This window comes from Gorilla gorilla, chromosome 1 (genome assembly GCF_029281585.2).
Source record: "Gorilla gorilla gorilla isolate KB3781 chromosome 1, NHGRI_mGorGor1-v2.1_pri, whole genome shotgun sequence".
Classification (NCBI taxonomy): Eukaryota; Metazoa; Chordata; class Mammalia; order Primates; family Hominidae; genus Gorilla; species Gorilla gorilla.
In genome coordinates this window covers 33,517,544-33,542,647 of record NC_073224.2, presented here as the reverse complement: position 1 = coordinate 33,542,647, position 25,104 = coordinate 33,517,544, and the positions used below count along the sequence as shown (strand labels likewise).

At 43.1% G+C, this 25,104-nt stretch overlaps 2 protein-coding genes and 1 non-coding gene across 4 annotated transcripts in view; 2 read left to right on the top strand and 1 right to left on the bottom strand.

Annotated features, from left to right (window-relative positions):
* EPRS1 (glutamyl-prolyl-tRNA synthetase 1) overlaps window positions 1–7,751 on the top strand; it is a 78,658-nt gene extending 70,907 nt beyond the window's left edge. For both annotated transcript variants that reach the window (XM_019030661.4, XM_019030660.4), the window contains 4 exons: window positions 2,974–3,134; window positions 4,243–4,321; window positions 7,229–7,293; window positions 7,395–7,751. In XM_019030661.4, the coding sequence (XP_018886206.4) occupies window positions 2,974–3,134; window positions 4,243–4,321; window positions 7,229–7,293; window positions 7,395–7,545 (456 nt within the window). In that variant the 3' untranslated portion in view covers window positions 7,546–7,751. The remainder of the gene's footprint in view (window positions 1–2,973; window positions 3,135–4,242; window positions 4,322–7,228; window positions 7,294–7,394) is intronic.
* A 9,212-nt stretch (window positions 7,752–16,963) lies between these two features.
* Window positions 16,964–17,177, bottom strand: LOC115932065 (small nucleolar RNA U3). The gene has a single exon (XR_010132910.1). It is a non-coding gene; the product is annotated as a small nucleolar RNA U3 (small nucleolar RNA).
* A 3,006-nt stretch (window positions 17,178–20,183) lies between these two features.
* The window catches only part of SLC30A10 (solute carrier family 30 member 10), a 45,696-nt gene continuing 40,775 nt past the window's right edge, over window positions 20,184–25,104 (top strand). Inside the window, exon 1 of the mRNA XM_055379367.2 lies at window positions 20,184–20,714. Within this exon, the coding sequence (XP_055235342.2) occupies window positions 20,264–20,714 (451 nt within the window). The 5' untranslated portion in view covers window positions 20,184–20,263. The remainder of the gene's footprint in view (window positions 20,715–25,104) is intronic.

Genomic DNA, 25,104 nt, shown 5'->3' with positions numbered 1-25,104 from the left:
AGAACGACCTAGTTCAGAATTATGTGTTGCATGTAGTTATTATGTATCTTTAGTCTCTTTCAGTCTGCAGTCATTTCTCAGGTTTTCTTTGATTATTGTGATCTTGACACAGCACATTTTTTATTAGCCTTTCTATTAGCTAATTCATATTTTATGGATCCATGGTTTCCAGTATTAAGCACTGGGTTATAGAATCTGTTACTAAGGTTATTTGTTTTGATGCTCAAAGTGTCTCCGGCTTGACCATTAGGATCCCTTAAAGCTGGTTTTGTGTCCTTTTGGCATTCTCCATCATTCTTTAAGCACTTCCTTGCTGTTTGGCACAAGATGTTGTAGGCTTATCTTGTACTTTTTCTACCCTGGCCCAGGAATTAGCCATATCTCTAAGAAGCTCTGGTTCTTTTGAGTGGAGAATGGTATTTAGTGCTGGGTATGCTCATTGCTTTTGAGCTATCACTTCTCCCGGGCCTTCTCAGTAGATGGAGCTACTGAATATGTATATATATGTAGATATCCATACACACATACAGATACGTGTACACTTTTACCACCATATTTCCGTATCTATTTATGTATGTTGAAAACCAAGAGTTTATATCCGTACTTTAAATTGCAATAAAAAACCACAGGGTGGACCTGGCGTGGTGGCTCATGCCTATAATCCCAGCACCTTGGGAGGCTGAGGCAGGTGGATCATCTGAGGTCAGGATTTCACCACCAGCCTGTCCAACATGGTGAAACCCTGTCTCTGCTAAAAATAGAAAAATAGATGGGCTTTGTGGTGGGTGCCTGTATTCCCAGCTACTCAGGAGGCTGAGGCAGGAGAATCACTTGAACCTGGGAGGCGGAGGTTGCAGTGAGCCCAGATTGCACCATTGCACTCCTGCCTGGGTGACAAGAGCGAAACTCCATCTCAAGAAAAACAACAACAACAAAAACCACCACAGGATGCATTCTAGTTTTTCTCCATTTTGTGCTTGTAATTCCCTTTTCTGACAATGAAAAACCTAGCTCAAATTAACCTTAGTACATAAATTTATTAGATTAGTCACCCTGTATGCCACCAATCTCTCGTTGCCATTGCCACCCCCTCCTCTGCGTGAATGGGCTCCTTATCCCTCGTGGGCTCTGTCACCCTATACAAAGCTGTTCTCATGTGCAGATGCCCTCTTGCCTGACTCAGGTTCAGACACCCTGCTGTGGGCTACCAGTGGCCCTCTCCTTTTTCAGTGTAGGATCCAGTCCTATTGCATTTTGCTGTCATGTCCTTTTAGTTTTCTTTAATCAGAAGTAGTTCCTCAGATTTTCATTGTCATTTATGACATAGGCATTTTTGTAACTATAGGTCAGTTTTTTATAGAATGTTTTTTAATTCGGATGAATAATTTACTTATTAATTTTTACCTTCTCCAGTAACTTTTCTTCTCTCTTCCAGCTGAGGAATATTCTCTCACTGCTGACTTTCTGTATTAATTTTTGTTGTTTATATGTGTGCCTTATTTACCCTACAAAGCATGAAGCTTCTTGAGGACAAGATGTATTTCTTATTCATCTTGTAAATCTCATTGCACTTAGCACTGTATCTTACAAATGCATGTAATACATCCAGTATAACACATTGGATAAATAACTAAAGCAATAAAATAATGTAATATTTAGCATACAACAGTTGGTTCCATTGTGGTTTTTTTTTTAATATCATTTTGTAAAATAAGTCTTCCCTAGGGGTAAATAAGGACTTCTAGAGTAATATTTAAAATTTTTCCTATGGCAGTTTTGGGGTGACCACCCATCATCTAAATTGTATATGGAAGCATGTAACTCAGGAAAATCCCAAGTTAATTTTAGAGGATTATTCATTCAAAAAAATTACTTAAAATCTACTATTTATCAGATAAGGTTCTGGGCCCTAAAAATGTGGTGTTTCCCTAAGCCTTAAGGATTTTGATCCCCTTACGGGATACACATTCACAAGATTGAACATTCCCAAGTCATAAACTTGCATATAGTCTGTCCTTAAGTTGCTTTGGAAAAACCAAAGAGTATAGGGGAGTGGTTCTTAAACTGTGGTCCTAGGACCAGCAGTGTCAGCATCACTTGGAAACTTGTTAGAAATACAAACTCTTGGCCAAGTACGGTGGCTCACGTCTATAATCCCAGCAATTTGAGAGGCTGAGGCGGGCAGATCAGTTGAGGCCAGGTGTTCGACACCAGCCTGGTCAACATGGTGAAACCCCATGTCTACTAAAAATACAAAAATTAGCCAGGCATGGTGGTAGGTGCCTGTAATCCCAGCTACTCGGGAGGCTGAGGCATGAGAATCAATTGATCTTGGGAGGCGGAGGTTGTAGTGAGCCAAGATCATGCCACTGCACTCCAGTCTGGTCAACAGTGAGACTCTGTCTTCAAACAAGCAAAAAAACAAATTCTCAGGTCGCATCCCCAACCTACTCTAATAAAAGACTCTGGAGGCAGGACCCCAAAATCTGTGCTTTAACAATTCTTCCAGGTGATCATAATGCATGCTAAAGATAAGAGTACCCAGAATGAGGACTTTTCAACCAGAGAATACCACTGTATCAGGAATGAGTCAAAAATGTGTCATGTTACTGATCCCCTCAGTGGCTTGTAGCCTCAAAAAGTCTTCGTTTAACCCCATTCCTATGCAAATACGTTTTCTGGATGCTATTTTGTGAGAAAAGTTGGGAATGCTGATCTAGAAACTACTCTGTTTCTCCATGAAGAACTTGTGGGGCAGTAGATTGTTTTTTTAGGTTTATGCCTTCTTACTGGAATAGGTTTCTACAGTATCTCAGCAGTATTACCTGTTTTTTTTTTCCTCTTGTTTTTTTTTGGCTTTGCCTTTGTTTTTTGGGTTTTTTATAATTTATTGTAGATAAAGCCATGAATTACATCTGTATATTCAACTGGAGACATTCATATATCATTTTAACTGCCTCTTTTATCTTATAGGGAGTTCCCATTAGACTTGAAGTTGGGCCACGTGATATGAAGAGCTGTCAGTTTGTAGCCGTCAGACGAGATACTGGAGAAAAGCTGACAGTTGCTGAAAATGAGGCAGAGACTAAACTTCAAGCTATTTTGGAAGACATCCAGGTCACCCTTTTCACAAGGTAGTTTCTTAAAATTGCTTATGTCTCTCTCTCCAGATCTTCCACCACCTTTGAGATCTTTACCAAGGAATTTTTGGGGTTGCCCCAATTGGAAGCAATTGTTCCCTCCCTCTGAACCCCCTTGCTACTTAATTTGCCACTCTCTGGGTTTTTTACTTGTATTATGGTTATTTTTCTAAGTGCCACCTGCTTCCTACTAGGTTTTCAACAATGAAGTTTCTGTCCCCTGGACTAATTTGAGTTAATTTAGATCTAGGCTTTTATGAGATATAAATGTGAGGGCTTCAGGCATTGACTGTCATCTGCTGGGTACACATTGGCAGCACCTGGGAAGTTTTAGTAAATACCAGTGCCTTCCTAGAGATACTAATTTAATTGGACTGGAGAGGGCCTGGAAACTGTACTGTTAAAAGCTCCCCCAGGGGATTATAATATAGCCAAGGCTGAGAACCTCCTGACTGGGGTTGGGAATGAGGGATAGAGGAAGGCCTTAGGGCCGCCCTCACCTATGGAGAGAGTCATTTAGAATCACAGATCTCAAGGCAGTCAAGGCAGAGGCACCAGAAGATTAGTGGCTTAGCGTGGCACCCTGTTTTCTTTCTCTGCCTACCTGGAGCAGAAAGCAGAGAGGAAGGCCCACTACCACTGAGGATGGAGGTGCAGTTTGGGAGAGGGTAATGCCTGCATCTTATATAAGGGCACTTATATATTGATATAAGATATATATATATATATATATATATATATATTCCTCTGAATCTGGAAATATTTAAGACCAGGGAGGTTTAAAAAATAACATAGACTCCCATAGGTAATGTGTTAATGCCAGGAAAAGAATGTTGGTCATTAGAGATTTAACAGCAGTAACAGAAGTTATGATCACCTGTTGTGTGCTTAACACATTTCCCATGCATTTAAGGCTCACAATAGTGCAATGATAAGGTAACTCTGATATACTGATGGTCACTATGAGTGATAGACTTGAGATTCAAATTGAGTCCTTCTGACTCCCAGGTTGTTTTTTCATTAAATTGTGCTTATGTGTTTCATAAAACTTTGTCATATTTGTGAGAACAATTATGTATTGTTTTCTAATTTTGTTTGGTAGGGCTTCTGAAGACCTTAAGACTCATATGGTTGTGGCTAATACAATGGAAGACTTTCAGAAGATACTAGATTCTGGAAAGGTCAGAGAGTTTGGAAAACTTTTCAGTATAAGAATATTTCAGTAAATTGTATTTTGAGGCTCATTGAATTTATGCATGGTATTAATACCTTTTTAAACCAATCACATTAAAAGATAGTACATTACTCAACATTTATATATATGTATAAATATATAATCTAAATATATAGTCTGTTTTATATTTATATATGTCATATATAAATATAGTGTGTGTGTATATATATGTATATATAGTCTTTGTTTTCTACTAGCTTTTCTAAAGCATTACATTATACCATTCTGGGGGTAATACTTGTGAACTGATTACGTAAGTTTTTTTTTCCCATGCTTGATATGCTACTTTCTAAAGAACATTAATTCTGTATGTCTCCTTATTTCTTTATTGAAAATCTGTGTTATTTCAGTTTCTTGTAAGTTCCTAAAGTAACCATTGTTCTAGCTTTAGAGCTGTCATATGTGGCTGCCTAAAACAAGGTGAAAAGTCAGTTTCTTTCCATTCCCTGACTGTACATACTCAGCTCTCAATTGATTGAACTTTCTGAATAATGAGAAGAAAAGTGTTGCTTATTCTAAGCCTGTTTTTCATAATGAGGGGCTACCTGGCTCCTTAGAACTCTATAGGCTTTCCTAATTAGGTAGTTAATGGCTCTTTAAGATTTAATTGATTTTATATATTGGGTATATGCAGTTGTTTCGAGCTGAAACTTTAAAGTTTCATAAAGAAGAATTTCAGATTTGCAAAGTTATTTAATTATTGGAATGAATCACTTATGGACTTTAGCATTCTGGTATACATGTTTGAATATACAACCAATCCTGTGTCCTCAGGTTACAAGTGAGAAAACCATGGGCCAGTGTCTTAAATGAATACCCCAAACTATACAGAATTTAGATCACTCTTCTGACTAGGTTTAATGCATTTTCCTCTCTATCTTTTTTTGTGTTTTAAATTCATGCTGAGAATGAGCATGAATTTATGTAAAGCTTTAATTTTTATGGTCATAACGTATTAATACGTCTCTTATTTCTTGAGCTGGGAAAATTAATCTCTCTGGCTTTCATTTTACTATTCTGTAAAATCAGTACAAAATAGATAATATCAAAATCCTCTTTAGATCTATAATTCTTCAGTATTTAGCCTTCTATCCTTATTGGGTTATTGCTTTTGTAATTTTTCACCTTTCTGGGTTCTGTAATTTTTCACTTGACTCAAACTTCCTGCTTTTTTTTTTTTTTTTTTTTTTGTGGTACAGGGTCTTGCTTTGTTGCCCAGGCTGGAGTACAGTGCCGTGATCTTGGCTCACTGCAACCTCTGCCTCCCGAGTTCAAGTGATTCTCCTGCCTCAGCCTTCCACGTGGCTGGGATTACAGGCGCCTGCCATGACACACAGCTAATTTTTGTATTTTTAGTAGAGATGGGGTTTTGCCATTTTGGCCAGGCTGGTCTTAAACTCTGACCTCAGGTGACCCACCTGCCGTGGCCTCCCAAAGTGCTGGGATTACAGGCGTGAGCCACTGCGCCTGGCCTCTAACTTCCTACTTTTAATAGAAGGCTAGACAGTGGGTAGCCATCTGTAGCACTGTGTTTTTTCTTTCAGTCTAATTTATGATCTTGTGTGGCTGAGAGCAGTTGATGAGAAGCTGCTGAAGAAGCTGGAAGCATGTTGCTGTTACTGCCAGTGTCTCTTGGGTCTCCACCTTCATAGATGTCTAGATTTTCAGCCGCTTTACACTGTATTTCTAATATGTGGAGATTATTCACAACTTTGCTATTCCCCCCCATTAACTCTCCAGGAATATTTTATAGGGCTACTACATAATTGTTATTGAAGACAAACCTCATTTTGAAGTAGACATGCTTTAAAAATTAGCATTCACAACTGGGAGAAATTTTAATACTTGCTGGCTGGGCCCGGTGGCTCACACCTGTAATCCCAGCACTTTGGGAGGCCGAGGTGGGTGGACTGCTTGAGGCCAGGAGTTTGAGACCAGCCTGGCCAACGTGGCGAAACCCCGTCTCTACTAAAATTACACAAATTAGCTGGGCATGGTGGCACACGCCTGTAATTCCAGCTACACTAGGAAGCCGGGGCACGAGAATTGCTTGAACCCAAGAGGCGGAGGTTGCAATGAGCCAAGATTGTGCCACTGTACTCCATCCTGGGTGACAGAGTAAGACTGTGTCTCAAAAAAAAAAATTTTTTTTTAGTGCTTGTCTAGTCTAACATCCACAATTTATTAAAAGAAAACCCAGAGCTAGAGATTTTCAAACACATGGCAAATTTCAAAATTAAAATAAAATCCTAAGTATCTTGATTTGGCCTTTGTTTTATGTAGTCTAAGAATGAAAAATTGAAAGGTTTTTTTTTTTTTTTTCCTTACACAAAATGATTTTAGGACTTTAAAAATGATCCACTTACCTATATAACATGTTAGGAACATTGTGGCATAAAGTGAAATTTGCGTGATTGTTAATTGTTACTGTTAACAACACATTAAAAATCAGTTTGCTATTTTTGATATTCCTTTTCTCCTCCTGATAACTATTTAGATAGGTAGAGCAGGGTGTAGTCCAGGTTTGAAATGAGGGAGATGTAAGTGGAGTTCAACTTCTTTTCAGCCACTGTGTTTTAGCCAGTTTATGGGAGATTTGAGGGTACTGCAAAGATGTCTTTGTTGTGTCTTGATGTGCTGTGAGCGTGGGTTTTGGATAGTGGAAAAACATTCTTTCCTATCTTTTATAACTGAGCAAAGTTCCTAGTAGGTTTGCAGAGGTATCATAGCCTGAAAAAAGGTTGGGAGACCTATCCTTTTTGCTTGCCAGTTTTATATAGAACTCAAATGATCCTTCTGCAGAATAGAATTGAAGGAGTTATAAATACTGATTACTTTTCCTTTTCTTAATTAGATTGTTCAGATTCCATTCTGTGGGGAAATTGACTGTGAGGACTGGATCAAAAAGACCACTGCTAGGTAAACCTAATTAACTGACAAAACTTTTGAAATATTGCAATGGAAAGGAATAGCAATTTGCAGCATAAATGAGTGGAATTCTTATTTGTTATTAATTTCAGGGATCAAGATCTTGAACCTGGTGCTCCATCCATGGGAGCTAAAAGCCTTTGCATCCCCTTCAAACCACTCTGTGAACTGCAGCCTGGAGCCAAATGTGTCTGTGGCAAGAACCCTGCCAAGTACTACACCTTATTTGGTCGCAGCTACTGAGGGATGAACGAAAGCCCCCTCTTCAACTCCTCTCACTTTTTAAAGCATTGATATTAGTATCTTCTCAGATACAGACCGTTTTATGATTTTTTAAAAAGTAAAAGTTCTAAAATGAAGTCACACAAGATAATTATTCTTATGCCTAAGTTAACAGTGGATAAAAGACTTTTCTGTAAACAACCCCAGTAATAAATATCATGAACTAATATGGTTTTTGTATTCATTTGTTTCTGAAAAATGTGCATTATGTACTATGAGGAAATTTCTACAAAGAGATAAAGACAATCGAAAGCCAGATATCTGTTATTGATCTAAGCACTCCCAACATGTCTCAGACCCTGAACCGCCAGTTATACCCTACGTTGATAAGTCTCGAAGCACTTTCTTTCCATAGCTCCTAATACAGAATCTGAAATTGCCCTGAATCTTACTGTTTAAAAAACAAAGCAAACCCACAAATGGAAAAAGCAACAATAATAAAGATTTCCCTTGAACTTCTGTCTTTCTCTAGTTACTATCAGGTCTTTGAAATAAGGGTTACAGTTTCTGTCTGAAAGAGTGATAAGCCCTCCTCCCTTCTTTAAACTTTCTACTTTTCCTCACCCTTCTGCCCCCACCATAGCACTGTTTTCACTGAGATCATGAAGGGTACTCCTGAGCAAAGCTCATGTTGACTTCTTAGTTTCATGTCTTACCATATCACTCTGTTGCATTTGATACTTTTTAAAAAAAATTATTCTATGACCGGCCCTCCTACATCTGACCCTTTTTAGTTCCATGTCTTTCACTGACTTTTCTTCCTGGGTATGCCTCTTTGACATTGGTTTACTAAACTTCCATATTTGGCCGTCTTCTCATGCCTAATCAGCCTCATCTAATCCCACAGTTTCAAATAGCATTAATAGGCTAATGACTCCAGTATTTTTATCTGTATGTCTGAGTTCTAGATCTTTTCCAACTGCATACTCAATTCTCTTGAGTGTCCCATCAGCCACTCAGGTCAACATGTCCCAAAAAGCTCATTTCACTCTTTACCGCCAGACCTCCTCCTATAGTATTTCCTGCCCAGAAGATTAGCATTGCCAAAACGTTCGTCATAACCCAAACCAGAAAACTGAGAGCCCCCCTGGGCTGTCCCTCCAGCACCATCATCCATATTCACTCAGCCAGCAAAACATGTTGCTAGTACCTCTAATTCCTCTTGGGTATTCCCTTTCAAAAACCTGTGGGTTGCCTGCAGGCCTTAGTACCTCTTGTGCTGATTACTGCAATGGACTCCAGTCATCTCCAGTCCAGTCCACGTTTTCACAGTGTTGTTTTTCTTTTTCCTAACAGTTTATTAAGAATTTTTTCTTCCCCTTAACATCCCTTTGTAGTTCACCATCACTTAAAAGATAAAATTTAAACTAGCCCATCTAGTTTCCTTTTCAATCCAGCAAAGTACTTTGCAACCTAACCATTTGGGGTTTCCTGTAAACAACGTGGCTATTTCCTGCCTGTGCCCTTTGCTGGGAAAATGCCTTTCCTCCCTCATTTCTAGTCCACTTGGTCAATCTTTTACCAATATTTCCAGTCCACTTGGTAAATCTCTTCCAAAATGCTTTTACACTTGGTAGTGATAAATAGACCAGTAAAGGAAAATGCATCAGAAAGGACTTGCATTTTTTTTTAAAAAAAAAAAAAAAACGACTTGCATTTTGAGCTGTGCTTTGAAGGGTGAGTACAATTTCAATAGGTAGAGGAAGGAGGAAGGACATTCCAGGTAGAGGGAACAAGAGATGGAAAAGAACAAAAGCACACACTGTATGAGAAAGCAAGAACTGTTCTTAACATTGGTAGGAAATTGTCAGTTGAAAGCAGACTAAATAGAGCATGCTTTCAAGACTCATGTCTTGAATATGTGCATTCATATACCTAAGTTAGTGACATTGATTTCAATGGACTGAAATATGCATAGTCACATTTTTATACTCAGAATCATAGTTTTGTATTCATTTATGGCAGTTCAGAATGCTTTGCCTTCTAAGTGTCTACATAAACTGCCTAAGTTCAGTTATAAAATGGAGAAAAGTCTAACAGCTATCTCAGTTACTCTACCTCATAGAGGAAGGCAGTTAAAACAATGCCCAGCACATAATAGCTGTTGTTGGTTATGACCATTATGTAGGGTCAACTGGAAGTTGCTTCTAATATATAGTTCTAGTTATAGTAGTTACTTTAGCTGCTAATTGTTTTTCTGCAAACCAACATAAATGCTTTTAGGGGACAAGGCTTTTTTTTTAACCAGTCCATGATAAAAGCCCAAAAAGTACATTAGAGATTATTCACATTTTTCCCTGTAGCCACTGGCCATTTTGGAGGAGGTGGCCATCTCTGGTGCAAAGACAAATCCTTAATATTACGTTTTGAAACTTCAGATGAGTAGCACTAACGACAGAAAAGCTTGAAGTTTGCTGCTTTAAAGGAAGTCACTATTTAAAGAAACTCTACATTAAGTACTTTTGTTAAGCAGGGAATCCTTTACTCAAAATGTACCTCTGGCACATTGGCCTTTTTTCATAAGTTGAGGTTCAGCTAAAGTATCAAAATATTTTCTTGAGTGTGCACTTTTCAAAAGAGTACAAGAACCTGAATGAAATGAAGACAATTTTATTTGCAGGTGACAGCTGTAAACTAGATGTATGACTGACAGTTTGTGATTATGTGCCTCGTGTTTATTGTAGCCAAAAGAAAGCAGGTCAAGGCATATTTACTACTACTACATTCACTGGGGCCAGTGTACTACATTACATCTTAGCAATTTCTAGTTCATCCATGAGAGTGTGTTTTTCATTATGCCAGTAAATCACATGAATCCTTAATGAGAATTGGACAGTAACGGTTGGCTTGCCAGTGAAGAGGATTTAAGTCTTGATAATAGCAGCATCAGAACATTCATAAAGCAAGCAAGGAGGAAGGCATTTTGACTGGAGAGTGGAGAGATCACCCTATTTACGTCTGACTCTAGTTATTAATATTAGTTATCTGCCATATAACTGTAGTGTTCAGGGGTTGCCAGTACCATCAAAAAGTTGGGGGAAGTAGCTACCACTACCCTGTTATTTTCAGACATAACTTTGGTCCTTTGCTTGTCACTTTTACTATGTCTAGAAAGTGCTAGCCGTTTAACAAATTTGAGTGCCTGCTCTGTGCACAGTGCCAGAGGATACACTAGTGAGTAAAGCAAAACATGATTTTTCTTTTTCTTGGCTGTATGTCCTTGCAGTAGTTCTGTTTGAGATGCCAAATTAGGCAATCACTCAGTGGTGGAAAGTGAGATGGGGCACTGAATTGGGTTGAGTGTTGTCAGTAAGAGGCCATAGTCTGGGTGACCCTGACTAAGAGGGTCTTATCTAATCATGAGATTATCCCCGTCACCAGTGGCAACACACTGAGAACTTTGTAGCTGAGGTAAGGCCTGGAAAATCACTCTGCCACACCATCAGGCTTCAAATAACAGGTAGAACCATATTCATCTTGTGGTCAGTAGGCAATTTTAAACCAATGTCTTTGTTCAATTTTACTGGAAAATGTATGAGTTTGGAACATCAAAAGTACTGAAATGATATAAAATATTTTATTAATATTTAAAAAGCATCATGTAATAAGGATATTTCAAAATACATTTGAAGTATGTCACCGAAACCAAATTTTGTGATGAAATATCTGTTGATGAGGAGGTTGAGGGATACAAGAGCTGGTGATGATGATAATATCAGTATTACTTTATATGTGGGTAAATATGTAATTGTACCATATTTCCTTCATTCATTCTCTCACTCTTCTAGACAATTATTTCATACCCTTCTCTCCTCAAATACGAATGCTTCCTTTTTTCGACTTTCAGTTGATCATCTTGATTTCTCTTTCACTGAGATGACAGAGTCAATAAAGATAGAACGTCTGGGACCTCCCACCACATCTACCCACCTACTCATGTCCATGCATTTCACTTTTTCTGCTGTTTCAGGTGAACTGTCTGTTCTCAGAGTGGATGCCAACCCCTCCACGTGTGCACTAAATCTCATCCCCTCTTGCCTTCTCAGTCGTGGCACATCAGCAATTCTCCCCTATGTATCATCAGGTTTTCTTTCTCTCCTGGTTCTTTCCATCAGCTTACAAACATGCTGTTATTTTTCCCAACCTAAAAATACCCTTTCTTGACTCCACATCCCTTTCAGTGTAGAGCAAAACTCATTGAAAGGATTATCCACACTTGCCAGCTCCAATTTCTCTTCTCCATTCCCTTGAGCCCCCATCTCATTTACCCTCAGCACTCCCCTGAAACCACTCTTGTGAAGATCACCCATGGCCTCCATAAGGTGCAATCCCATCGGCATTTCCAGCCCTCATTTTGCTTGCCCTCGCAGCACTTGGCTCAGCTGATTCTCCCTCCTCTTTGAAACACATTCTTCCTTGGCCTTCAAAACACTATACTCTCCTATTTTTCCTTTTATCTCTCTAGTCCTTCCTTCTCACCTCTTCATATTTTCTTCTCTTCACATTTTCTTGGTGGCCTCATCCAGTCTCATGGCTTTTAATGTTATAAATTATCAACTCTTGAGTTCACCCTCCCCTGAACTCCAGAGTCATTCAACTCCCAACTAGCTTCCAACTTGGATATCTAATAAATACCCCAAACTTAACATCATTTCCACCCCTCACCCCATGCTGCTCCTACAACAGTCAACTTCGTCTTACCTTCATCTCAGTTGCAATATCACTCTTCCAGGTCAAAACCCTAGTGCCATCTTTGTTGTTGTTGTTGTTTTGGAGACAGAGTCTTACTCCGTTGCCACCAGGCTGGAGTGTAGTGGTGTGATCTCGGCTCACTGCAACCTCCATCTTCCGAATTCAATCGATTCTTGTGCCTCAGCCTCCCGAGTAGCTGGGACTGCAGGGGTACAACCACGCCCAGCTAATTTTTCCATTTTTTGTAGAGATAGGGGTTTCACCATGTTGCCCAGGCTGGTCTCGAACTCCTGGGTTCAAGTGATCCATCCACCTCGACCTCCCAAAGTGCTGAGATTACAGGCATGAGCTACCGTGCCCAGCCCCTAGTGCGGTCTTGACTATTGCCTCTCTCCTACCTTATGTTTAATTACTCAGCACATGCTATTGACTTTAATTTCAAAAATCTCCTGGATACCAGCCAGCTTCATGTGTGTGTGACCTGAGCAGTTGCACCGGGCTCTGTGCTTGGTTTAGTGCTCTGCTGTTGCTGTCTTGAAATTATTAATAATTTAAAAAAATTGGAGTGTGGTAAAATACATATAACATAACATTTACTATCGTAACCATTTTTAAGTGTACAGTTCAGTAGTGTTAAGTATATCCACATAGTTGTGCACCCAGTCTCATCTTTTTTTATCCTTGCAAAACCAAAACTCTGTAGCCATTAAACAACTGCCCCGTGTCACCTTCCCTTCAGCCCCTGGCAACCATCATTCTCCCTTCCATTTTTGTGAATTTGAACTTGGCTGTAGATACCTCATATAAGTGGACTCATACAATATTCATCTTTTTGTGGCTGGTTTATTCCACCTAGCAAGTGTCCCCAAGGTTTATCTATGTTTTAGCATGTATTGGAATTTTCTTCCTTTTAAGGTGGAATAATATGTGCTTGTATGTATATAGACCCCATTAAAAAAATTCATCTGTTGATGGACACTTGGATTGCTTCTGCTTTTTGGCTATTATGAATGATGCTATGAACATGGGGTATACACACCTCTTCAGGGCCCTGCTGTCAAATCTTTTCAAGTTTCTATACCCAGAAGTGGGATTGCTCGATCATATGGCAATTCTTTTTTTTTTTTTTTTTTAATTTTATTTATTTATTTTTTTATTGATCATTCTTGGGTGTTTCTCACAGAGGGGGATTTGGCAGGGTCATAGGACAATAGTGGAGGGAAGGTCAGCAGATAAACAAGTGAACAAAGGTCTCTGGTTTTCCTAGGCAGAGGGCCCTGCGGCCTTCCACAGTGTTTGTGTCCCTGGGTACTTGAGATTAGGGAGTGGTGATGACTCTTAACGAGCATGCTGCCTTCAAGCATCTGTTTAACAAAGCACATCTTGCACCGCCCTTAATCCATTCAACCCTGAGTGGATACAGCACATGTTTCAGAGAGCACAGGTTTGGGGGTAAGGTCACAGATCAACAGGATCCCAAGGCAGAAGAATTTTTCTTAGTACAGAACAAAATGAAAAGTCTCCCATGTCTACCTCTTTCTACACAGACACGGCAACCATCCGATTTCTCAATCTTTTCCCCACCTTTCCCCCCTTTCCATTCCACAAAACCGCCATTGTCATCATGGCCCGTTCTCAATGAGCTGTTGGGTACACCTCCCAGACGGGGTGGTGGCCGGGCAGAGGGGCTCCTCACTTCCCAGTAGGGGCGGCCGGGCAGAGGCGCCCCTCACCTCCCGGACGGGGCGGCTGGCCGGGCAGGGGGCTGAACCCCCCACCTCCCTCCTGGACGGGGCGGCTGGCCGGGCAGAGGGGCTCCTCACTTCCCAGTAGGGGCGGCCGGGCAGAGGCGCCCCTCACCTCCCGGATGGGGCGGCTGGCCGGGCAGGGGGCTGACCCCCCCACCTCCCTCCTGGACGGGGCGGCTGGCCGGGCAGAGGGGCTCCTCACTTCCCAGTAGGGGCGGCCGGGCAGAGGCGCCCCTCACCTCCAGGATGGGGCGGCTGGCCAGGCGGGGGGGGGACCCCCCACCTCCCTCCCGGACGGGGCGGCTGGCCGGGCGGGGGGCTGACCCCCCATCTCCCTCCCAGATGGGGCGGCTGGCCGGGCGGGGGGGCTCCTCACTTCCCAGTAGGGGCGGCCGGGCAGAGGCGCCCCTCACCTCCCGGACAGGGCGGCTGGCCGGACGGGGGGCTGATACCCCCACCTCCCTCCCGGACGGGGCGGCTGGCCGGGCGGGGGGCTGACCCCCTCACCTCCCTCCCGGACGGGGCGGCTGGCTGGGCAGAGGGGCTCCTCACTTCCCAGTAGGGGCGGCCGGGCAGATGCGCCCCTCACCTCCCGGACGGGGCGGCTGGCCAGGCGGGGGGCTAACCCCCCCACCTCCCTCCCGGATGGGGCGGCTGGCCAGGCGGGGGGCTGACCCCCCCACCTCCCTCCCGGACGGAGTGGCTGGCCGGGCAGAGGGGCTCCTCACTTCCCAGTAGGGGCGGCCTGGCAGAGGCGCCCCTCACCTCCCGGACAAGGCAGCTGGCCGGGTGGGGGGCTGATCCCCCCACCTCCCTCCCGGACGGGGCGGCTGGCCGGGCAGAGGGGCTCCTCACTTCCCAGTAGGGGCGGCCGGGCAGAGGCGCCCCTCACCTCCCGGATGGGGCGGCTGGCCAGGCGGGGGGCTAACCCCCCCACCTCCCTCCCGGATGGGGCGGCTGGCCAGGCGGGGGGCTGACCCCCCCACCTCCCTCCCGGATGGAGCAGCTGACCGGGCAGAGGGGCTCCTCACTTCCCAGTAGGGGCGGCCGGGCAGAGGCGCCCCTCACCTCCCGGACGGGGCGGCTGGCCAGGCGGGGGGCTAACCCCCCCACCTCCATCCTGGACAGGGTGGCTGGCCGGGCAGAGGGGCTCCTCACTTCCCCGTAGGGGCGGCCGGGCAGAGGCACCCCTCACCTCCCGGACGGGGCGGCTGGCCTGGCGGGGGGCTGACCCCCCCACCTCCCTCCCGGACGGGGCGGCTGGCCGGGCGGGGGGCTGACCCCCCCACCTCCCTCCCGGACGGGGCGGCTGGCCGGGCGGGGGGCTGACCCCCCATCTCCCTCCCGGATGGGGCAGCTGGCCGGGCGGGGGGGCTCCTCACTTCCCAGTAGGGGCGGCCTGGCAGAGGCGCCCCTCACCTCCCGGACAGGGCAGCTGGCCGGGCGGGGGGCTGATCCCCCCACCTCCCTCCCGGACGGGGCGGCTGGCCGGGCAGAGGGGCTCCTCACTTCCCAGTAGGGGCGGCCGGGCAGAGGCGCCCCTCACCTCCCAGATGGGGCGGCTGGCCAGGCGGGGGGCTAACCCCCCCACCTCCCTCCCGGATGGGGTGGCTGGCCAGGCGGGGGGCTGACCCCCCCACCTCCCTCCCGGATGGAGCAGCTGACCGGGCAGAGGGGCTCCTCACTTCCCAGTAGGGGCGGCCGGGCAGAGGCGCCCCTCACCTCCCGGACGGGGTGGCTGGCCAGGCGGGGGGCTAACCCCCCCACCTCCATCCTGGACAGGGTGGCTGGCCGGGCGGGGGGCTGACCCCCCACCTCCCTCCCGGACAGAGCGGCTGGCCGGGCAGAGGGGCTCCTCACTTCCCCGTAGGGGCGGCCGGGCAGAGGCACCCCTCACCTCCCGGACAGGGCGGCTGGCCTGGCGGGGGGCTGACCCCCCCACCTCCCTCCCGGACGGGGCGGCTGGCCGGGCGGGGGGCTGACCCCCCCACCTCCCTCCCGGACGAGGTGGCTGCCAGGCGGAGACGCTCCTCACTTCCCAGATGGGGCGGCTGCTGGGCGGAGGGGCTCCTCACTTCTCAGATGGGGCGGTTGCCAGGCAGAGGGTCTCCTCACTTCTCAGACGGGGCGGCCGGGCAGAGACGCTCCTCACATCCTGGACGGGGCGGCAGGGCAGAGGTGCTCCCCACATCTCAGACGATGGGCGGCCGGGCAGAGACGCTCCTCACTTCCAGGATGTGATGGCGGCCAGGAAGAGACGCTCCTCACTTCCTAGATGGGATGGCGGCCGGGCAGAGACGCTCCTCACTTTCCAGACTGGGCAGCCAGGCAGAGGGGCTCCTCACATCCCAGACGATGGGTGGCCAGGCAGAGACGCTCCTCACTTCCCAGACGGCGTAGCGGCCGGGCAGAGGCTGCAATCTCGGCACTTTGGGAGGCCAAGGCAGGCGGCTGGGAGGTGGTTGTAGCGAGCCGAGATCACGCCACTGCACTCCAGCCTGGGCGCCATTGAGCACTGAGTTAACGAGACTCCGTCTGCAATCCCGGCACCTCGGGAGGCCGAGGCTGGCAGATCACTCGCGGTTAGGAGCTGGAGACCAGCCCCGCCGACACAGCGAAACCCCGTCTCCACCAAAAAAATACGAAAACCAGTCAGGCGTGGCGGCGCGCGCCTGCAATCGCAGGCACTCGGCAGGCTGAGGCAGGAGAATCAGGCAGGGAGGTTGCAGTGAGCTGAGATGGCAGCAGTACCGTCCAGCTTCGGCTCGGCATCAGAGGGAGACCGTGGAAAGAGAGGGAGAGGGAGACCCTGGGGAGAGGGAGAGGGAGAGGGGGAGGGGGAGGGGCAATTCTATTTTTAAGTCTTAAAGAACTGCTATATTGTTTTCCATAGTGGTTGCACCATTTTATTTATTATTTATTTATTTATTTTAAGAGAAACCACTCAGACTGCATGCATCCTCTCCCTCTTACTCTCTCAGAGGAAGAGAAGAACAATCATCAATGGCAAATAGCAGTTGCAGTGAAGCAACGCCAAGAACCAACTTCACGCTCAGGAGAGAATACTGAACCTCCTCCTTGTGGATTCCAGGGCTGCGCCATTTAAAAACTCTTCTTCTTCCTTTTCTTTGCGGGGTCGGGGGATAAAGTCTTTCTCTGTCACCCAGGCTGGAGTTTACTGGCACAATCATAGCTCACTGCAGCCTCAAACTTTTGGGCTCAAGCAATCCTCCCGTCTACTTGTCTCCCAGGTAACTGGGACAACAGGGAGTGTACCACCATGCCTGGCTAATTTAAAAACTTTTTTTGTAGATGCAGACCCTTGCTATGTTGCCCAGGCTGATCTTGAATTCTGGGCCTCAAGCAGTCTTCCCACTTTGGCCTCCCAAAATGTTGGGGTTACAGATGCACACCATCACGCCTGGCTTAAAAATTCTTGATAATTGGCTGGGCATGGTGGCTTACAGCTGTAGTCGCAGCACTTTGAGAGGCCAAGGCAGGCAGATCACTTGAGGCCAGGAGTTCCAGACCAGCCTGGCCAACATGGTGGAACCGTGTGTCTGCTAAAAATACAAAAATTAGCTGGGCATGGTGGCTCATGCCTGGAGTCCCAGCTACTTGGCAGGCTGAGGCACAAGAATCACTTGAAACCAGGAGGTAGAGGTTGCAGTGAGCAGAGATCGTTCCACTGCACTCCAGACTGGGTGATAGAGCATGACTATCTCAAAAAAAAAAAACATTCTTGATAATTTTTGAACAATGGAACCTGCTTTTTCATTTTGCAGTAGAACCCATGAATTATGTAGCCAGTCCTGCCTGGGTGTTTCCACTTTACACCTAGTCTAAACCACAATCTCATCTAGATTATTGCAGGAGCCTCCTAACTGGTCTCTCTGCTTTCATGTGATCTCAAACACATACAGCGATTCCTTTAAAACATATACAAGACCTCCTCATTCTTCTGCTCAGTATTCTTCCATCTCCGGGCCCCACATGATCTGCCCCTGCTCCATCACTTCTCTGGCTTTGTCTCCTCTTTCTCATCCTCGCCATTACTCCTCTCCAGCCCTGCTGACCTCTTTGGTGTCCCTTGAATTCCCATGCTCATTGTTCCTTCTGCCCAGAAAGATCTTCCTTCAGATGTCTGTGTGGTTTAGTTTCTTACCTTCTTCAGATCTTTATTCGAAGAACATCTTAGTAAATTCTTCCCTGACCATTTTATTTAAAATTTATTTAAAATTCTTCCCTGACCATTTTCTTTAAAATTACAATCCATCCCTATCTCTTTCCCCTGCTTTATGTGTCTTAATCATACTTATCACCATTTAATATTCAATACATTTCATAATTTATTTTGTTAATCATTTATCTCCCCCCATCAATCACTCGAATACAAGCTTCATAAGGGCAGAGATTTTTGCCTGTTTTGTTGGCTGCTGTCTCTCTGGAGCCTAGAACTCTGTCCAGCATGTTGGCACTCAGTAAGTATTTGTGGCATGAATGGATGAAAGAGCTATTCTTAGAGCAATAATTTTCACAATATGGTTGTATTGGAAGTCTAACTGTCAGAATATTAACTGAATTGGAGATAATTTATGAGATACTATGGAAGCTGTTAGGGCTACTGTCTAAATTATCAGGTTTTAGTCAAAGTCAGACTATTAGCCAGTGTTCTCCAGAGAAACAGAACCAATGAGAATGTGTATGCATGGTACACAGATAGTTTTATACATATATATTATATATATATATTTATATATATATTATATATATTTATATATATTATATATATATTATATATATATTTATATATATTTATATATATATTATATATATTTATATATATATTATATATATATTTATATATATATTATATATATATTATATATATATTTATATATATATTATATATATTATATATATATTTATATATATTATATATATTTATATATATTATATATATTTATATATATATTATATTTATATATATAATATATATATTTATATATATATATAAAGAGATGTATTATAAAGAATTATTTCACATGATTAAAAGACAAGTCCCAAGATTGATGGTGAATCAGTAGGCAAGAGACCCAGGAGAGCCGATGGTGTAGCCCAAATCAAAGACCCACACGCTCAAGACCCAGGAAGAGTCCATGTTTCAGTTTGAGTCTGAAGGCAGGAAAAAACAAACATCCCAGGCTGAAGGCAGTCAGGCAGGAAGAGCTACCTCTTATTCAGCATTTTTGTTCTACTCAGGCTTCAACTGATTGGAGGAGGCCCACCCACCACCCACATTAGTGAGGGCAATCTCCTTCATTCACTCTGCTGATCCAACTGTTAATTTCATCCAGAAACACACTCACAGACAAAGCCAGAAAGTCTTGCATGTCATTGACCAAATGACCAGTCAAGTTGACATACAAAATTAACATCACATTTGCGAGAAAAAGAGATAGTAATATCACTCTGTGTTTCTTTAAAAGATTGACAGTAGTCAGGCTGCTCACAATAGAGGCCACTGCTGTTTCAGTCATTTTGGAACTGATAGGCCTTTAAGGGCTACGAGTGTTTGACAGATAACATTTTTTAAAAATAAAAACAAAAACTTCCTTGCATCAGTGAAATCATTATTACCTGTCTGTCTTCCTGGAAACTAACTGGAATTATGTCTTCAGCTCTTCCAGTTTAAAGGTTTCCTGAATATGAGGAATATTTCTTTTGTCTTATAATGTTTGGAAGTAGGGTGACCCCTCGAATATTCCCTACTTCACACAGTAAATGACATTCAGAACTGCACACCAGGTGGACAAGATGTAATTGCTTATGTCAAATGACTTGCTTCACCTGAGCTGTTGCTGCACACACGGAGCATGGAAGCTGGAAAGGCCACCGCCACTGATGAGCTTCTACATGACTCAAGGACACAGAAGCTCTTGACGTCTGTAATTAAACACACACATGCACAAACAAAACAGTCTCTCAAGTCCATATCTGAAGCCAGTGTCTTGTATTTCCATAAATCCTGGCTCACGTGACATCTCTTGCTTAATTGCCCTTTAAACTGTTTTATGGCTTTATAGCAACCTATAAAAGGTGATTTCCAAATATGACAAGCGCCGGAGGGCTGAAGGGAAGAGTTACCCAGGAGTTGTAATCACTGAATCTATAGCTGCTTCCCTAGCAGCTCAGCCTTCCCAAGAAAGGGAGAGGAACTGCCAGGGCACCGAGCCGCCATGGGGCGATACTCCGGAAGAAGCTTCCGTTTAATCCTCATGTGCGTCGTTAGCATCCTCCTCTTTGTGATGGAACTAGTGATCGCTTACGTTGGCAACTCCCTCTCCTTGGCCTCCGATGCTTTTGCCGTCCTTTCCCACTTTGTGTCCATGATCATAGGTTTTTTTGGTGTAAGGGCCAGTAACATAAAACAGCACAAGAAGAGCACTTACGGCTTTCTTCGGGCAGATGTTGTGGGAGCATTTGGGAACACCATTTTTGCGGTGGCACTGATGTTCAGCATCCTGGTTGAAGCCATCAAAAGGTACATCAATCCCCAGAAGACAGAGGAGCCGATACTGGTTCTCAGTGCTGGAATTATCGGTCTGTTCTTCAATGTTGTTAACTATGTCATCTTCTTGGACTGCTGTTACTGCGCAGCACCCAAGCCCCAGGGAGACATGGAAGCAGGTAAATAGCTACTCAGAGGGTGGCAGTAAATTTGGTGAGAGTCCTGGCAGGTGCTGTCTGAGGGGGCCTTTGTGGTGCTATCCAAAGGGGCCCGAGTCTTTGGGTCAGCCTCTTGTCCCTGTGATTTTACAATCGACCTTTCTCAGAAGAGTTGCCTTTAGTTTGAGGTTCCTTGTGAGTAGGGTAGCAGCAGTTTGCTTCAATGTTGGGAGGACTTCTCGAATTTTTACTCACAGGGAATGAAAAAGTGTCTTCAGGCACGCAGAGAGGAAGTAAAGGCACTAATCGTAGCCACAGAGAGAGCAATTGGAAAGACGGTGGATGTGGCAGTCTTCTTTAAGTGATTCACTGTTGTTTACCCATATGTGACATGGCTATGTTTGAAATAAAAAAAAATTTAATGTCTCCATAAAATATGTTTAAAAGTACTGGGCTACATAACCAACTTACAAAGAGCACAGTATCAGACAATCAGGTACGCTGATTACCTGTTAGGAATATATTTGAGGAATGGTATGTAAAATGGAGAGAGAAAATAAAGAAGATAGTCCAGTAAATGGGCTAGTTTTTGAAAGGAAAATTTGCACTTATTTATTGCATATATCTGTTCTGTTTGAGAAACAGGACAATTTACATGTGAATCTTTAGGAGAGACTTAAGTGTGAGTACCAAACTTATTAGATTATCTGTCAAAAGAATGGAATTAAATCTTGGAAGAGAACAATATATCTAAAAGATGCTTATTTTTTTAGATGGGATCATGTTTCTTTAATTTATTGCCACAAGAGGTGTTTGTAAGTATATATGTATCAGAAAGTTCTTACAGAAGAGAAATTTTTAGTGCTTCTTTTATAAAAGAAGTCATATAGCATGAATAGATTCAAATTATGGTTCTAGCACAGGGCAATAGTCAAGTTACTTCACCTAGCATGTTTCCCTACCTGTAATATGGAGTTAATAAGGACTGAGAGAAATGCTAAGTAACTTATTTAGTATTTAGTAGGCACTTGATAAATATAAATTATTTTCAAAATCACAATGCAAGCCTTTAAACTACATGGCAATCCAGTATTTAATTCTAATAGCTCATATGAATTTTTAAAAATTTCAAATATTCCTTATTTGATGCTGAAGAGTTTTCTCTCAGTAGCTGGGCCATTATATAACTGAGTCTGGGGACCTCAGAGGCTAAGTTGCATTTTTTATTTGATTCCCTGTCTTTGCTACTATTATAAATTACATCAGTTGGAGCCGGTCCTTTATCCTACCTCTGTGTCGATTTTCCTGTTGGTAGAACATATGTTATGAGAGTTTCTGTAGGATGTGGTAAACATAAAAATAAATTAGAAACTAGAGTCTAGACTTTTATTTGAGTTAATGAATCACTGAATTTGGGCCTCATCTTTTGTAAAGGAAAATTCATTGTTAACTTGAGACCCTATGCTATGGCTACATCAATCATCATGTGAAAATTACTACTAGAGCTTCCAGATCACGAAATTCACATATTTCATATAAGACAAATATATATTTTTTATTGCTAGGTATAAATTTAAGGCAAGAGAGATGATTTCAAATGGTTAGTGTTGACATTACCATTATATTTTTGATTGTCACATAACAGTCCTGATTTTGCCTTTATTCTTGACATACAACATTTACCTGCATATAACAAAAGCAATTTAGGTAAACGGTCTGACTCTGACCAGTATGAAACTTGGTACACACCATAGTTCTATTTTTATAAAATTGAATTATTACTGGATAGGTCTTAGTTAAGCTTTTGTTTGGGAAGTGGTATTTTCCAATGTGTATGTTCATGCTGAGATAACAACAAGAGGCTTAAGACAAATGTTTCACTCTAACCATATGGGTTTCTTTTTTTTCTTTTCTTCTTTTTTTTTTAATTTTTATTTTTAGTAGAGACAGGGTTTCGCCATGTTGGCCAGGCTGGTCTCGAACTCTTGAGCTCAAGTGATCCACCTACTTGGCCTCCCAAAGCACTGGGATTATAGGTGTGTGCCACAGTGTCTGGTCCAGCCATATGGGTTTCTGCTGGCTTAATTCCAGAGTATCTAGCTTGTTTTGAAGTATTTGATGCTATATAGTGTTCTAGTTTAAATAAGTGATAGGTACAATACACGTGTGACTCACGCTTTAAGATCCATGTTCTATGTTACCATTATTATTTTGGCAGCTTTTAGTGTTGTTAAATTCTTCTATTAGAAATTTTAGGCTGTGTACAGCAGCTCATGCCTGTAATCCTAGACTTGAGGAGATGGAGGCAGGAGGATCACTTGAGCCCAGAAGTTTGAGGCTGCAGTGAGCCATGATCACACCACTGCACTTCAGCCAGGGTGACAGAGTGAGACCCTTCACTAAAAAAGAAGAAAAAAGAAAAAGAAAAGAAATTTTAGTGTTTAAACTTGCCAAATTCCTTTAGGATAGCTGTTTGGCTTGTTAGCATTTATGTCTGCAGTTATGTATTTATCACCTTTTCTAAACCATACATTTTGGTATTCTTCCCATCATCTAAATTACTTTAAAGAAAAGAATAAATATTGTATCAGATGAACCTCATAAATTGACATTAACCTGATATCAGTTGGCTCACATTTTAAGAACAAATATGATTAATCCATCCATATTTATAAAAGGAGTTATAAACTATGAGAGGGAAAGACTCTTGATTTCAAAAGATTCAACCTAAACTTAGGATAAAGAATTTCTGTAAGTCTAGAACCCTAGCTTATAGCACATGGCAGTGCCTATAAAACAACTCCTGGTACCGCCTGGCTTCATGATCAGAATCCAGTAATGTATCACTTCTTTTGTGGAATCTCTAACTAGAGATTTTGCTTAACAAGCCTTCAGTCTCCCCCAGGTTTTGTGGAACTTTAACTTGTTCTGCTTATCTATCTGGTGTAGAAATTGAATTCATAATATTTGATGTTTGAGATCATGGAAAGTAAAAAAAATCAAGACCACTAACTTTAAATTAAATATAATAGAACAAACTGTATATAGGTAAGACTTTAAATATCCCTGGGATTCATGAAAAAAGTTATACTGGAGAATCAGACATACAGAACCAGAAAATTTTTAAAACCTGCGATTAAAGAATGTCTGGAAGATTTAGCTGAGATGAGAAAACTTGAAAGTCTTAGATCCAGATCTAGCCGGTGGGAGGCCACCCCGACTCTAAAAGGTGTGAGGAAGTTCAGGTGATGGTAGAGACAGTATTTTTGGCTCAAGTGAGAGGAAAAGTGAAAAAAGTAAAAAATACGAGCATTAAGTAAAAGACAAACAAAATAGGGTTAAAGTCCACAATGGTCGATGGCTTTGTGTGTGCATATGTTTCGGGGAAGGGAGTAGGGGAAAGGTTGAAGGGGTGAAAACAACATGTAGGTCCAGATCGCAGGAGATACTTGTCACGAGCCAGTTTCTTTCTCTAGGCTTAGGGACTCATTTTGTTAACGTTTATACGTTTTGCTATTCCTTGCTTACTTTATTTGATTTTCCTTGATTTTCTTGTTATCTTTCATGTTTAAGTCTTATTTTTAGTTATTTTTTCAGACCTGAAGTTTCTTTAGAATCAAGCTACTAAAACCCTCCATGCCCTTGCCTTGTACTGTACGAATAACCTTGCTGTACAGTGGCCTTTATTTTAAGCTAAAGGTAACCTTGTACAGCTCACTTTTCTAGTAGGATGGCTTCTGCTCTATTTTGCATCTTTTTCTGTCTGGGATAGACGGGGCCTGCCATTTATATCATTTACAAATGATACATTTATATCAGAAATGTCTGTTAATTATTTTAAAGCATTTTTTTCTTAAAAAAATGCCTTTCCTTTGAATTTAAGTTTTGGGTTTTTTTTTGTTTTTTTTTTTTGAGATGGAGTCTCACTCTGTTGCCCAGGCTAGAGTGCAGTGGTGTGATCTTGGCTCACTGCAACCTCTGCCTCCTCGGTTCAAGCAATTCTCGTGCCTCGGCCTCCCAAGTAACTGGGATTACAGGCGTGCGCCACTATGCCCAGCTAATTTTTGTATTTTTAGTAGAAATGGGGTTTCACCATGTTGGCCAGGCTGGTCTTGAACTCCTGGCCTCAAGTGATCCACCCACCTCAGCCTCCCAAAGTGCTGGGATTACAGGTGTGAACCACTGTGCCCGGCTAAGTTTTGTTTTGATTCCAAATTGTGCTTGCTTTCCCTCTCTCTCCCTCTCTTTCTCATAATCACGGTTCTGGCATTATGTTTCTCCAACCAACTCGCTAGAGGCAGTGACAGCACAGCATCCAGCAAAGTGTATTGTTGCAGAAGGTTTTAACACACTGCTGATTAGTTGCTCATGCAAGCTTCTAGTTAAGACTCAGTACTATAGCCTGACATGG